Source organism: Xyrauchen texanus, chromosome 12 (assembly GCF_025860055.1).
Source record: "Xyrauchen texanus isolate HMW12.3.18 chromosome 12, RBS_HiC_50CHRs, whole genome shotgun sequence".
Lineage (NCBI taxonomy): Eukaryota > Metazoa > Chordata > Actinopteri > Cypriniformes > Catostomidae > Xyrauchen > Xyrauchen texanus.
Window position 1 is genome coordinate 20,026,298 of NC_068287.1, and position 15,294 is coordinate 20,041,591.

General features: G+C 38.7%; 1 protein-coding gene across 1 annotated transcript; it reads left to right on the forward strand.

The window, feature by feature from the left end:
- The first annotated feature begins 3,155 nt into the window (after positions 1-3,155).
- LOC127652833 (E3 ubiquitin-protein ligase ZNF598-like) lies at positions 3,156-14,495 on the forward strand. The gene is made up of 12 exons (XM_052139237.1): positions 3,156-3,460; positions 4,609-4,721; positions 5,197-5,326; positions 5,439-5,650; positions 6,117-6,334; positions 6,424-6,538; positions 6,627-6,805; positions 6,886-6,970; positions 7,957-8,807; positions 10,438-10,597; positions 13,005-13,149; positions 13,277-14,495. The coding sequence occupies exons 1-12, from the start codon at positions 3,287-3,289 to the stop codon at positions 13,634-13,636; spliced, it is 2,742 nt and encodes a 913-aa protein (XP_051995197.1). The 5' UTR covers positions 3,156-3,286; the 3' UTR covers positions 13,637-14,495.
- Positions 14,496-15,294: the final 799 nt, after the last annotated feature.

Genomic DNA, 15,294 nt, shown 5'->3' on the forward strand with positions numbered 1-15,294 from the left:
TGGCGTCCTCATATTGAGGCTGCACTTTTTTAATGCGCTATAATGAACTTGTGCATGATGTGTCACGGTGGACGCCGGGTCATCGTGATCGATGACTAAAAACGTACATTTATGTTTGTTCTTCACATAAAATGATTGTAAGACTCGGAATACACCCGAAATTCCCCAAGACAAGTTCCTTGTATGTGTAGTGTAAGCATACTTGGCAATAAAGCTCATTCTGATTCGGAATGAAACGGATGACTTCAGCAGTGCAGGATGTGCACAGACAGATTAAATATATACATATGATATATATATATATATATATATATATATATATATATATATATATATATATATATATATATATATATATATATATATATATATATCATATATACATATGATATATTAACCACTGAGAATAAATGTTGCTGATTTCAAATTAAATGAAAATCTTTCCCCCAACAGAAGTCTGGTCATAAATTGTACCACAACCTATAATTCAACGATGCTGAAATTGTAATGCCCATCGCGTCAGTCAGTTGACCTCAAAGGTTTGCGTCGTAAAACTGACGCCAGAGGGCGCTTTTGGAGTCTTTAGCTTGCACAAGCCTTGGGAGTGAAAACGTGTTGACTTTTTTGAATCCTGAAGTTCTTTTTACCTTGACACAGTATCTAAAAAATGTGCCAGTCCTGCGTGAGACACTGAGGAATCAGAGAGAAGATGTGTAGCAGTCAAGGACGTTCATCCAGGACGTGTTTACATAGAAAAACAACGTAAAAACAGACTAGACGCAAAAAAAAAAAAACACGTTCGGTGTGAACAGCCCCCCGTTCGCACGTGTCTGTGAGTGAGAGCGCGTGGGCGAAACAAGTTCAGAAGGCCTGTATATTATTTCATAAATTACAAACCCGAACTAAAAGTCCTACAAAACTGACCCGAACCCGGCGGACATCTAACGTGAACCGCTTATCACAACCACAACATCGTATTCACGTGTGCACCTAGAACAACCTCAAGCGGTTTTGGCGAAGGTTTTCTACCCCCTGATGTCAGGGGCTGGTGTGCTTGGTTGTTAAAACAGCTACTGGTTACAATGTGCCATAGCTGCCTGGTTCCAGAAACTTAAAATGAATGTTCGGAAGAAGATTTTAAAGTGCGGACAAGACAGGGGTAGAAATACTCTGAAGATAACTATGAACTGCGTCTTCAGAATTTAGTGGAAGAACAGTTTTCAAAGCTTTAATTTAGCCCAAACTGATCAAGGAAGACAATAGCTGGTATAATCCTAGCACATTTGATCTGCAAATGGCAGAAGGTTGAAGGAGACTAGTAGGGCCTAAAAGGGACGCCAACCATCCCATATCATACGGAATCGTCCCGTATGTGAGGGGATAATGTTGTGTTCCGTATGAAATCCATACAGGACGCCGTTTGTCCGGTATTTTGGGTGTCTCACACCCAAACTGCCGAGAATGTTTTACAAATCAGGAAAATGGACCTGAAACACGTTTCAAGTGAGTCAGAATCAGAGTCGTGTGAGATACCGGCTGTTAAACGTTACACGGATGCCACACTTGTCAAGCCGCCTGTGTTATGCCAAAATATGACTCCCTGCCAAATTCTGACTCCCAGCTACCTGATTGGCCCTTATTCATAAAGCCCACCCCTAACCCTAACCATCATTGGTCCTTACCGCTAAAGCCCATTCCTACATCTTCTCCGTAACGCAAGGATATAGGGAGTCAAATCTCGGCAAGATACCGGGAAAAGATAAATGAAAATAAGCGCAAGTGTTCTGTAATAAGCAGGCAAATTCTGGCAAACACAAAGCTTTCGAGTGCATGACAATTATTTCTTACCATTGTGATTTTAAAATTAGCAGGAATTCATAACATTAAATTAGCCAACATTGCATATTTCAGTGCTGGTAATAGAAGAGAGATTCGGTTGAATGACGGTGAGAAAAATGCAACCATTTTTAAAAGTACAATACAGTACAAGTTTAGTAAAAACCCTTTTTATTATTGACTTTTTAGTGATTTTTGTACATTTCCCTTGTGATGAACACTATTTACTGCCAAAACACTGACACAGTAATCCATTTCATGTTAGCGGTTTATCTCTCCTAAAAACCTATTATAATGCATGGTTACTACTAAGAATTGTACTTTTCTTTTTTTACTGATAAAAAATGCTATTTTTTTTTTATTATACTTAATATAAAATACTATTTTTACACATTAATCATATAGCCTACTGTCTACAAATAAATGACCCACATCTTTGACAGGAAGTTGGTTCTTTGAGCTTTAAAATTTAAAAAGGCATTTTATTTATGGGGAAGAAAATGATTGACAGAAAAATATTGTCTTTCTCTATTGATTGCAGCTTCAAAAAAAGTAGTATTTCTTAAAAGTTAAAATTGATAGAAATTAGTTTTTTTTCCTGGACATTGTATTAAAGTGGTCTTTTAAGAGTAATAGGGGCTGATCCATACTATTTTTAATTGTTTTCTATGTAAACAAGCTTTGAGTGGAGCTCTTTAACTGTTGTGCTGCATCTCATGCTGGAGCCCTGCTGCAAAAAAGAAAAAGAAAAGTATTCCATATTTAAAGCTGGAATGTCCCGTATTTGGGTGGTAGAATGTTGACAACCTTAAGGGTGTCAGTCAGTACCACTGTACAGTTTTGACTGTTCATCTTGGCATTGCACTCTTTTGGAGTGATCATGATTTCAAGCTCGATTACAATCGAGCTTGAAATCATGATCACCAAGGAGACTGCTGTTAAGATGTACAATGAAAAAGTAGTTATATTTTAATCTGTTCTCACCCAAAACCGATTGGATCGCTTCAGATGACACTGATTAAACCATTGGTGTGTTAAGGATTACTTGAATGCCACCTTTACATGCTTTTTGGAACTTCAAAATTTTGGTCACCATTAATTTCCATTGTGAGGACCTACAGAGCTGACATATTCTTCTAAAAATGTTCGTTTGTGTTCTGCAGAAGAAAGTCTTACACATCTAGGATGGCATGAGGGTGAGTAAATGATGAGCGAATTTTCATTTGTGGGTGAACTATCCCTTTAAACAACGGAGGGCAACTGTGTGTCAAAATAAAAGCTCTTCCTGTCTCCATTGATCTGCTCAGTACCCACAATGCAGAGCCCTGAGCGATTACGTAAACAGGAGCGCGCTTCAACCGGCTTCACTGCCGTTTACAACCCTTTCAAATCCACACGGATTACAACAAGAAAACCGAAACACCACAGTCGGCCAGTGCCTTTGACCACTATGGATTCCATCCCTAAGAAAGACACAGAGAGCACGTGCGTGCTCTGCTGCCTTGACATCGACATCTTCGCGCTGGGGAAATGCGATCACCCGGTGTGTTACCGCTGCTCCACCAAGATGAGGGTGCTGTGCGAGCAGAAGTACTGCGCCGTCTGCCGGGAACAGCTCGACAAGGTGCCGCCGCCTCTCACTCAACAGCGCTCACAGGCCTCGGCCTCTTCTACACAGCGAGCTCGCTACGCGACAAAACTAGAACGCGCTCGTTATAATGTCGTTATAGCTGATTATAATGGAAGCGTTCGTGTTGGTCTCGTCGCGAGCAGTGAAATGGTTTAGTCACATGGAACCAGTCAGCTATGTAAAGTTTAGATGGTTTCGAAATGCCATGTGGGTTCTTCCATAATGTGTTGTTAAACTAATTGGTTTGTTGGTTGCAGTTGAGGCGGCCTATCCACCTTTTTCGTAAACGCGGAAGTGTTCCACGATTCGACTGATTTCAATTTCCGGTCTCCAGTGTTATCACTGGCACCGGCGTATATTCTTAGCGGGTAATGTAATGTTGAAGGTATTACATTACATACTTCACAGTGTCGAAATGGCCGTTTTTTATAGACAGTGCCTCACCTGAGTGTGTAGATGACATGAAGCGACGGTCCGAGGTTAGTTACGCTGATCTCATTTATTATTCTGAGTTGCTATGACAGCCAACAACGGCACAAGTTGAGCATAACATTAATTTTTACATCAAGTAACACTTCAATAGCAGTTTTTATTTGGCGTCCCGAGACCAGAAAAACAAACAGGCAATTAGAATCATCATGGCGCCGCCCAGTGGTTGCTCAAGAAAACTGTTTATATTAGTGATTCATTGCTTGACTTTTCCCGTGACAACTTGTTGGCCACGTCGTTCAAAGTTTTATTTGTAAAAGTTGAGTTAACATGTAAATATAACATGACAGATCGACAGATGCTTAGGAAACAAAGTTTTACATTTAATAATATAATAATTGTAATTAAATAATCGTGAGCAGGGGACAGGTTACATAATCAGCTTCAGATAACTGACAGGCTGTCAAAGTGTGATGTCATTTTTACAGTGATTGACTCATGTTTCATTAATTAAGAGTACACCGTACACACAGCTCTCTAATGTGCCCATGAAGCATTTATCTACATTAGTCAGCAAGTCTTGCATTGATTAGTTAGTGCAGGTCTATTTTACTTAACTGACAACATTTAAATGGAGTTTAAGGAGGTCTGTCAATCAAACAGTTTTTTATCTGGTGTGATTTACTATTTTTCTTTCATTATTAAATTTCCAGGTGGTCTTTGTAAAGAAACCTGAACCATTTGCAGATCTGAACATTCATCAGTATCAGTGTGAGAAGAAATATGACATATATTTTGGAGATGGAAAGACTTATGCACAGTTCAGGTACTTCATTACTAATTGTCAGTACTCAAAGCGATGTTCATTTTTAGGTGAACAATTCTTTCATCATTTACTCGCCCTCATGCCATCCCAGATGTGTATGACTTTTTCTTCTGCTAAACACAAACAAGATTTTTAGAATATTTCAGCTCTGTAGGTCCATACAATGCAAGTGAATGGTCACCAGACCTTTGAATCCCAAAAATCACATAACGGTAGCATAAAAGTAATCCATATATCTCCAGTGGTTAAATCCATGTCTTCAGAAGTGATAAGATAGGTGTCGTATGGATTACTTTTATGCTGACTTTATGTGACTTTTGGAGCTTCAAAGTTCTGGCCACCATTTATTTGCATTGTATGGACCTACAGAGCTTAGATTTTCTGAAAAATTTGGGTGAACTATCCCTTTAATTCAACTTTTTCTGTTACTAACAAGCTCTTTTTTTTTTTTTTTTATCGTCTACAACAAATGTAGGAAGATTTTGCTACACGAATGTCCACATTGCCCAGAAGCAAAAGTGTTTTACAAATTCGAAGAGTTAGAGCAACATATGCGGAAACAACATGAGCTCTTCTGCTGCAAGTTATGTGCCAAATACCTGAAGGTAGTTTATTTCATTCTAATGTGACCAATTATTTGACTTGGCTTGCACATTATATATATATATATATATATATATATATACACAAACAATGAATTTGTTCAACTCTCTATAGATATTCTCTTATGAGCGAAAGTGGTATAACCGAAAAGAGCTGGCTCGTCATCGAACGCAAGGTGACCCGGATGACACGTCGCACCGTGGGCATCCGCTTTGTAAATTCTGTGATGATCGATATCTGGACAACGATGAACTGCTGAAACATCTGCGGCGAGATCACTACTTCTGCCATTTCTGTGATGCAGATGGAGCTCAGGAGTATTACAGGTAGAATTTCAATTCTACAAGCACTATCAGTTGTTCAGCAGTGTTCTTGTACTACCAGACAAAAGTTCAGACACACTTACTTGGGAGTAGTTTGGGAATAATGTAGTGTCCAATACATTTGAAACTAATCAAAACTCTTTGCCAAGATTTCATTTCTGCACACTCTGGGTGTTTTCTCAACCAACTTTATGAGGTATCTTTTTTATGAGGGATGCTTTTGAAAAAGTATTAAAGGAGTTCTCATTTATGCTGGGCACCTATTGGCCACATCTTTACTATTCGGTCCCACTAAAATCAAATAAATCAATAGGGCTTTATGATAATGAGTAACAAATGTAGTCAAATGTTTCCAAATTTATTCATTTGGCAGATACCTTAAAAGCACATTGCAGTGCATTCAAGGTATTCTACTACTATGTTTGATCCCTGGGAATCAAATTAAAATGTGTAATATTTTTGCCCACAGTGACTACCAATACCTCAGTGAGCACTTCAGAGAGAGCCATTATCTCTGTGAGGAGGGCTACTGCAGAACAGAGCAGTTCACTCATGCTTTCCGCACAGAGATTGACTATAAGGCTCACAAAGCTGCCGCACACAGCAAAAACCGGGCAGAAGCACGGCAGAATCGGCAAATCGACATACAGTTCACCTATGCACCCAGACAGCAACGAAGAAATGATGGTAAAGCAGAATTTGCTCATTTTGTGTGTTGAATATAAACGTTCAGGGGCCGCAAGCTTTAATCGACTCCATTTGAATATCATTTTCAGTTCTGGTTGGTGGCGATGACTATGAGGAAGTGGATCGCTTCAACAGACAGGCAAGGTCGGGAAGAGGAAGAGCACCTGGAGGACAGCAGAATGTAAGGAGCTGGAGATATAACCGGTACGTCCTTAGTAGTAGTATTTGTCGACTATTTGACAACATTATTATTACAGAGCTTATGGAAGAATACATTTGCTGTTGTCTGCAGAGAGGAGGAGGACAGAGAGGTGGCTGCTGCTTTACGAGCATCGATGGCTGGACGTGTGCAAGAGGAGAGAGGCCACGTCCCAGACAGAAACAGCCAAAAACCACGCAAAGAAGAAAAGATTGAACCAGATGAGATGAGAAACAACAGAGCTGCAGTGAAGCCACAGAACGAAATCCAAGGTAGGAGAATTGAAAATGTGGTGTATTACTTTTATGGATTTAAAAAAGTAAATTAAACTGCAGATTTAAATATATTTCAGCTCGAACAATGAAGAGTAATGCTTCTTTGGCTGGTGAGGACTTCCCAGTTTTAAGGGTAGCTGTGCCTCCAGCACCCATTCCAAGGTGTGTGTGTGTGTGTGTGTGTGTGTGTGTGTGTTTTTTTTTTTTTTAGATGAGTAGCATGTGTCTGATCCATGTAGAAGTTTTAATATTATTCATTTAATTGTAGTGCTTGCTAAGGCTCATTACCAGGGTCAGAAATGTAGGGGGATACAGGGCAAATATACCACTGAAAGTAACAAAAATGCCCCCATAATTATTTTTTTTATTTGTAACCTCTGATTTAGGTCTTAATATTCTATTTTAGGCCTTGTTATGCATTTTTTTCTCTTAATGTTAATGGATGGCTTAAATTTAAATATTTGGCCTAAAATGATTGCCCTCATAAATGTAAAAAATACCCCTGATATTCAAATGCAGAGGGCAAATATTTCCCCTTAATTTCATAGTTAATTTCTGACACATCACTTTTACTATTTTTCATACTTGGGCAGTTAGGGATTTGAACCAACATTTACCTTAAAATGTGCTCTTTGAAGAGAGGTGTGCTTTTACTTTAAGCAAAGAGACGTACAATTGTCAAATGGTAGACAATAAAGCACAATGTGCATTCTCCTTTCCTTTCCTCGATTCCTATCCTCAGTTTCTATAGGGTGGAGCAAGGATGCAAGAAAAAGAAGCAAGGAAAGGAAAGGAGAATGCACATTTTCAAAAATGAGACGCACCCATAGGCTTGCAATGGACAGAATTGAGCCATATTTAGTGACCTTCAGCCAGTTATAACATACACCAAGTTGTTAAGAAAACCATTCGTAATACTGCCCTTGCAATTATTACTAGGGGTTTTCCTAACTTAAGGGGTTTGTTGCAACTGGGCACACAATATTAGAGACTTGGGGTGGGCTGTTTTGACTTGAGTAACTACCCACAGCTCTTTCATGGGCAAGAAGTACTTGCACTATCTACAGGCAATATAAAAATAGAGTTATGAAATAGTGAAATCTAAATATATCAGTAATTAACAATGTCTTTGCTTCTTGCCATTGCAGCAAGGTCAAACAAACTCCTGTCTCTCTGAAGGAAGATGATTTTCCAAGCCTGTCTGGTTCTGTAGTTTCCAGTCCAATGACACATGCTTACACAAATCAACCCAAAAAAAATTCATCCTTTCAAGAGGAGGATTTCCCAGCACTGGTCGCCAAGATCAAGCCACTTAAACCCCAGGCGAATGCAAAATCTGCATGGTCTCAAGCAGGAAGTAAACCTGTGGTGGTTCCCAATAAACCTGTGGTTCTGCCAACCAAAACAACCCCTTTAGTCTCTTCATCCATACTGTCTGCCAGTGACCCGCCTCCCAGTGGTAGCATGCCTCAGCCTCTCACTGCCATCTCGTCTCGATGCAAAAAGAAGCTCAACCCAGCAAAAACCAACAAAGCTCCACCTAAAGTCAAATATCCAGCTTTGTCTGATGATGAAGACTCACAGAACAGTAAAACCTTCCAGGAGGTCTGTGTGGTACCCACCATGCTTGACATCTCCACTTTGCTAATGGTGAAAGGTGGCCCATCTCAGCCAAATCCCAAAACAAGTAAGAATAAGCAGGCAACAACAACATCATCTTCTGCGACTCCCTCGCATACTGCAGAGTTGGTTTCGAAAATAGCTCACAAAGAGAATGTTCCTGAGAAAAAAACACCAGATACCAGTCTCACCAAAGGCCCTACAGCCCCCAAAATGAACTGGTTTATCAATGGACTTACAGAGAAGCCAACAGAAGCACTGTCATGTACAACATTTCCTGAAAATATTCCTTCCCAATTAAAGCAGCCTGAAAATGAAAAAGCCAGTCCACCCAAGGAAGAGGACTTCCCTGCTCTTGTCTCAAAAAAACCTCCACCTGGTACGTAGGGATGGGTCACAATGTTCAACTAGTCGTCTATGAATTGACTAGTCTATTAGTGAGGTTGACTAGTTTTTCATATTTTTAGCAGTGGTGCTTTAATTTGCGTGCTGACCGTGTGCTCTATATAACCCACTTGGAAAAAAATTATAATTCATCCACTAAATTGCATTCCTGCTTCAGCAACACGCATTCAAATAGACCGATGTCTTCTGCTGTGAAGCTTATGCTGTTTTTTTAAGTGTCCTGCTATGAGCATTGGGTTTTTAACTTGCCATGACAAGTTAAACTTTAAAAAAAGACTTCATGATCTTGGCATTCAGTTTTTTCCTTTGCACTCCATCTAGCTGTTTTTGCCCCTACAAAATGCATCCAATCATGGTGAGCCAGCAGCAGCATAATTGTACAGGGTTTCCTTAAAACCATCTAGTCAAATAGTCATGCAGGCATCCTTCATACAGTGGCAAGACAAAGTATGTGAACCCTTTGGAATTACCTGCATTTATGTATAATTTTGTCTTAAAACCTGGTTTGACAGGAAGGGGCCTAAGTAGCTCAGCGAGTATTGACACTGACTACCACCCCTGGAGTCGCGAGTTCGAATCCAGGGTGTGCTGTTTGACTACAGCCAGGTCTCCTAAGCAACCAAATTGGCCCGGTTGCTAGGGAGGGTAAAGTCACTTGGGGTAACCTCCTCGTGGTCGTGATGAGTGGTTCTCGCTCTCAATGGGACGTGTGGTAAGTTGTGTGTGGATCGTGGAGAATAGCATGAGCCTCCACATGCTGCGAGTCTCCGCAGTGTCATGCTCAGCGAGCCACTTGACAAGACGCACAGGCTGACTATGAACTCCGTCACCCGGATTGAGGTGAGTAACCGCGCCACCTCAAAGACCTAGTAAGCACTGGGAATTGGGCATGCCAAATAATAATAAAAAAAAAAAAGATATCCTACAGGATAATGTCAAGGTGGCTGTGCACCAGCTGAAGTTCAGTAGAAGTTGGGTGATGAAGTAGGACAATGACCCTAAATATTGAAGTAAATCCACTACAGAATTGCTTAAAAAAAAGAAAATTCACCTTTTGGAGTGGCCCAATCAGAGCCCAGACATTAACCTAACAGAGATGCTGTGGAATGACCTCAAGAGCAATTCACATCAGACATCCTAAGAATATGGCTGAACTGAAGCAGTTCTGTAAGAAAGAATGGTCCAAAATTCCTTCTGAACATTGTGCGGGTCTAATCCGCCACTACTGGAATTGCTTGATTGAGGTTATTGCTGCCAGAGGAGGTTCAACCAGTTATGAAATCCAAGGGTTCACATACGTTTTCCACCGCACTATGAATGTTTTATGGTATGTGTTCAATAAAGACATGAAAGATTATTAATTGTTTGTTTTGTTAGCTCAAGAACATTGTGTTTGTCTATACTTTGTCATGACTTTGAAGATGAGATCACATTTTATGATCAATTTCAATTAATGCAGAAAGCCAGCTAATTCCAAAGAGTTCACATAATTTTTCTTGCCACTATATGTAGTTTTGCAATTCCCTACTGTTAAGAGGGTACCCTTCTTAAAAGAGCCTAAGCCCAGATAATGGAATTGTTCATAAACAAGCTTTGTTTTCTAGGTTTTAAAAGTGCATTTCCCTTGAAGAGCACTCCAAGTGTGCTGCATTCTTCTCCTCCTCCTCCTGGACTCGGGCCTGTGGTCAGCAAGCCTCCTCCAGGATTTACTGGCATCCCGCTCAACAGTAATGTAGTTGAACCTACAATGTCTGCTGTTAACAGGTTAGAAAAAATTTAGTTATTATTTTTTTTTATAGTTTTTCTGATGCTAAAATTTAGAATGCTATATAGAGACAGACTGATAATCGGTTTGACTGATATTTGTACTTTTTCACTTTAACTTGAGCAATAAACAAGATATTAAATAATCTATAGACACAAAATACTTCAACTCTTAAATATTAATTAACTGAGGTGCTTTGTACAAGTGTATATTGCAACAAAGTTAAATTAAGAGGTTGGAGATAAATGATCAAGTTGTTATTGTGCCTAAAAGCAGAAATAAAACTAGAATTAAAAATTGGTTATGCATAGGAATGTGCACAAGTAATCATTTAATCAAGTACTCATTCAGCTTTAAATAATGTACAAGTTAAAACACTACTCTAATATTGTAATTTAATTTTTCTTTTTCCCTTTGCCTGCTGTGGGCAACATTGAAACTGCTTCTCTCACCTAAACCTTGCTGTTGTTTCTCCCAAAAAGTAAATTTTGCCATTATTTAAAGTCATTGTATTGCTTCAGAAGACTTGGAATGTACACTCCCTGTACAAAAAAAAGTCGCCTTTTGGATTTAAAAAAAGCTGATCCTTAAGAGCCTATGATTGGTTAATTATTGCTGTTTTTTATGTTTCAACAATTCTTTTAACCCTAACTGATGCAGTGTGTAGCTTCTCGTTTCTTAAACAACCATGTCGCAAGATGGATTCTGTGGTCGTGGAAAAGATGTTACTGTGTTTCAGAAGGGGCAAATTATTGCCTGCATCAAGCAAAGAAAACAACTAAGGAGATTGCTGAAATAACTGGAGTTGGGTTCCGAACTGTCCAACGCATTATTAAAACCTGGAAAGATAATGGTGAACCGTCAGCTTCGTGGAAGAAATGTGGTCAGGAGAAAGTTGTGAAGGATTGTGATCTGAGATCACTAAAATGCTTGAAGTCACATTGTAAAAAATCAACAGTAGAACTCACGGCTGTTTAATAGTGAAAGTAAGAGCATTTCCAAATGCACAATGCGATGAGAACTTCCAGGATTGGGACTAAACAGTTGTGTGGCCACAAGAATGCCACTTGATAGTGCGGCTAATTGTAAAAATGTAATTTGCAAGGGAGCATAAAGATTGTGTTGTCTGATGAGATTGGTGCATTAGGATAAGAGGGGAAGCACATGAAGCGATGTCCCCATCATGCATAGTGCCCACTGTACAATTCTCTGGAGGCAGTGTTATGATCTGGGGTTGCTTCAATAGGTCAGGTTAGGCTCGGCAACATTATGCAGCAATAAAATGAAGTCAGCTGACAACCTGAATGTACTGATTGACCAGGTTATCCCAACAAAGGATTTTTTCTTCCCTGATGACATGGGCATATTCCAGGACAACAATGCCAAGATTCATCTGGCTCAAATTGTGAAAGAGTGGTTCAGGGTGCATAAGGAATCATTTTCACAAATTAACTGGCCAACTCAGAGTCCTGACCTTAACCCCATTGAAAGTTTTTGGGATGTGCTGGTGAAGATTTTACGGAGTGGTTCAACCCCTGTCGTCAATACAAGATCTTGGACAAACATTTGTGATATTCTGGATGGAATTAAATGTTGTACCGTTGCATAAGGTTGTCGAAACAATGCCATGACTAATGCGTGCCATAATAAAATTTTGTGTATGTTGTGAAAGTTGGTCCAATGAAATATTAGAGTATGCAACTTTTTTGGCCAGGGAGTGTATGTTTCTATGTGAGTGCAAACAGTTTTTTTTTGTGTGCGTGTTCATTTTTAAAGCTAGATATTGTTGTTTATGCATAGTGCTCTTTTTTCCATAAGAATAACAGGTTCTTACTTAAATTCTAAATGTCTGATAATCGATTACTTGTTTTTTGTGTTAAAGTAATTGACTACAAAATTACTCAAAATGCCCAATCCCTTGTTATATATATCGGTTATCAGACACAAACATTAAACACAAAAATAATCTGTATCGTATTGTTATTATAAACCTATATCTGTCCATCTTTAGTGCTAGATCCAAGCCACTATCAATATACAGTGGCCCCAAAATGTTTTGGAAACTTAAGCAACACTTCACAGTATATATGTTTCATTGCATAAATGAGATATCAAGTGGCTTTACTTTTCTTCATTATTCTTGCTATTACTTGGGACAAGTGGAAAACTGAGCTTTTAAATAGTTTGAATAAACTTGGTATACATTAAATATATTGCCCTTGCTTTGATATTACATGAACATTGATTTTTGCCCAGTATTTACTAAACATGCACTGATATTTGACAACAGAACAGAAAATCTGATTACTTTTCCTGGCTGATATAAATCGTTATATTATTTGTACTCATTATGGAAATGATGAAAGTGCATCACTTCATCAGGGATTGTGTTTGCTGTCATTTCAGACCCACACCTGCAATTGGATCCTACCTCATACCTGAAAATTTCCAGCAAAGAAACATGGACCTTATTCAGTCAATTAAGAATTTCCTTCAAAATGATGAAACCAAGTTTAATGAATTCAAAAACTATTCAGGCCAATTTAGACAGGTAACCATGAAAGACTAACTGTAGGACCACTTTTATTTGATCACCTTTTATTCAGTGTATTATAATGAATTATTACCCTATCCCTTAATAGATATTAGTAATTAAATAATTATCTTCTGTTGACCAGGGTTTAATTCCTGCTACCCAGTACTACAAAAGCTGCCAGGAACTGCTGGGAGAGAATTTCAGCCGGGTCTTCAATGAGCTGTTGGTTCTCCTACCGGACACTCGCAAGCAGCAGGAGCTTCTCACTGCTCATGGGGACTTTAAGGCCCTTGAGAAACCGCAGCTAGGCTCAAAGCCTAAGAAGAACAAAAAGAAAGCCTGGCAGACAGGCACCACCTACAACAGCCTGGAGCTGGACTGCCAAGTGTGTCCCACCTGTAAACAGGTGCTGGCTCTGAAAGACTTCAACACCCATAATACCCTGCACATCGGCGATGATGATTTCCCCTCTCTCCAGGCCATAAGCAAGATCATCAGTTAGCTGTCAGTGAACGCACCTTTACAGATCAGCCACAGCAGTCTGCGACACAGGGACTGGTACTTCACCAGATGCTCAAAAAGATGAGGCGTGATCTAAAATACACATGTGATGTGTACTTGCATTGTTTAGATGTGAGTTTTGAAGAGGAACAAAGTGCAAGTGGGACTGTAACCGTTTTGAAGGGAGCCGAGTTAAATGACTTGTTAAATGTTGAGTTAGAACTTGAATTCCTTTAAAATATCCATCCGATCCTTGCTTGACTCTTTTTCATCAGGTTTTTCAAATGCTGTTAACATGGTCATTTGTTTCTAAAATGCTGTCAGGTAGATTGCCTTTGAAAAATAACTTATTTATTTCATAATGCTCCTGTCTGTTGGCTGAAAAATATTCCTAATTTATGTTTACACGATATACACACATAAAAATAAAAATGGTTAATATATATATAGAATTTCTACCGTAAGGTACAGTGATCAATATAAATTTAAATGCAGAAATGCATTTTTGAAGAACACTGAATGTTTGTGTTGAAATGCTTTGAAATTAAATGATCAAGCCAGGGAACAAAATACACCACTCTCATACAGTATGTGATTGTCTGACATGAACCCTACAGTTGAATCAGTGCAAGAAAGATCCCTCATCATAAATTGCCTTCAAATATAAAAAATGTCATAGGCTTTTTTCTTTTAAACATAGTCCACACCCCTGTTGTAATGAAATCTGCTGAAATGGTTCCTAGTTAAATATTTTAAACATCTAAATGTTTTTAAATTCACAATCTGTCTACTTTTAAACAAACAGCAGCTCCTTATATGCAGCACTCAAAACTCATCACTACAGAGACTTAATGTCTTATTTGATCAAGGTTTCATATAATACGTTGGAAAATATTTGCACTATTTTCTGTTCTTAATTTGAAACCATAGATCATCATAATTTAAGCATTTGAAGAGTTTAAAATTGGTTAGAACTGACCAAAATATAACTCCTTTTCATTGTACATCTTGATCATCTCCTTAGCGATCATGATTTAAAGCTGTAGTGAAGTGTAATCAAGCTTGAAATGATCGTGCATAGAATCTGCAAAGGCAAGATGTACAGATATTTTTCTAAAAAAATAACTTATGTTCAGCAGAAGAAAGTCAGTCATACACATTTGGGATGGCATGAGGGTGAGTAAATGATTAGAGAATCTTCATTTTTGGGTGAACTATCCCTTTAAATTGGGCCAGAATGGGTCAGATCTTGGGGTTCCCCCACCTCCAATATTTAACATCCTGAGTGTTTTAAACTATTTATAAAGTATGAAATGTTACAGGGTGTGGCTTCCACATCACACAGACTTTTCTATAATTGAGTGCATTCAAGTCACACATTCATGATCGACTCATGAACATTTTTTATTTTCATAATGTCTGACAACTGCAGTCTGAAGACATTCCATTGGACAATAACAAGTCTTTTGAGTACAACTTTCACAAGATGGGTTATACTGCCTGAAGATACAGTCTGTAATATGTTTAAAAAGAATCATGGACAAGATCTCGACAGCATTTTACTGGTGCAAATTTAGCATTTGGGGTACAAATACAAAAACTAAATAAGGTCTTGTCTTTTTAGTTTCTGATCTTCAGGATCTTTTTACCTGTGATCTG

Coding starts and splice junctions, on each gene's coding strand:
- LOC127652833 (XM_052139237.1), top strand. CDS start 3,287: ATGGATTCCATCCCTAAGAAAGACACAGAGAGCACGTGCGTGCTCTGC. Junction 4,722..5,196: donor AAGACTTATGCACAGTTCAG/GTACTTCATTAC, acceptor CAACAAATGTAG/GAAGATTTTGCTACACGAAT. Junction 6,539..6,626: donor AGGAGCTGGAGATATAACCG/GTACGTCCTTAG, acceptor TGTTGTCTGCAG/AGAGGAGGAGGACAGAGAGG.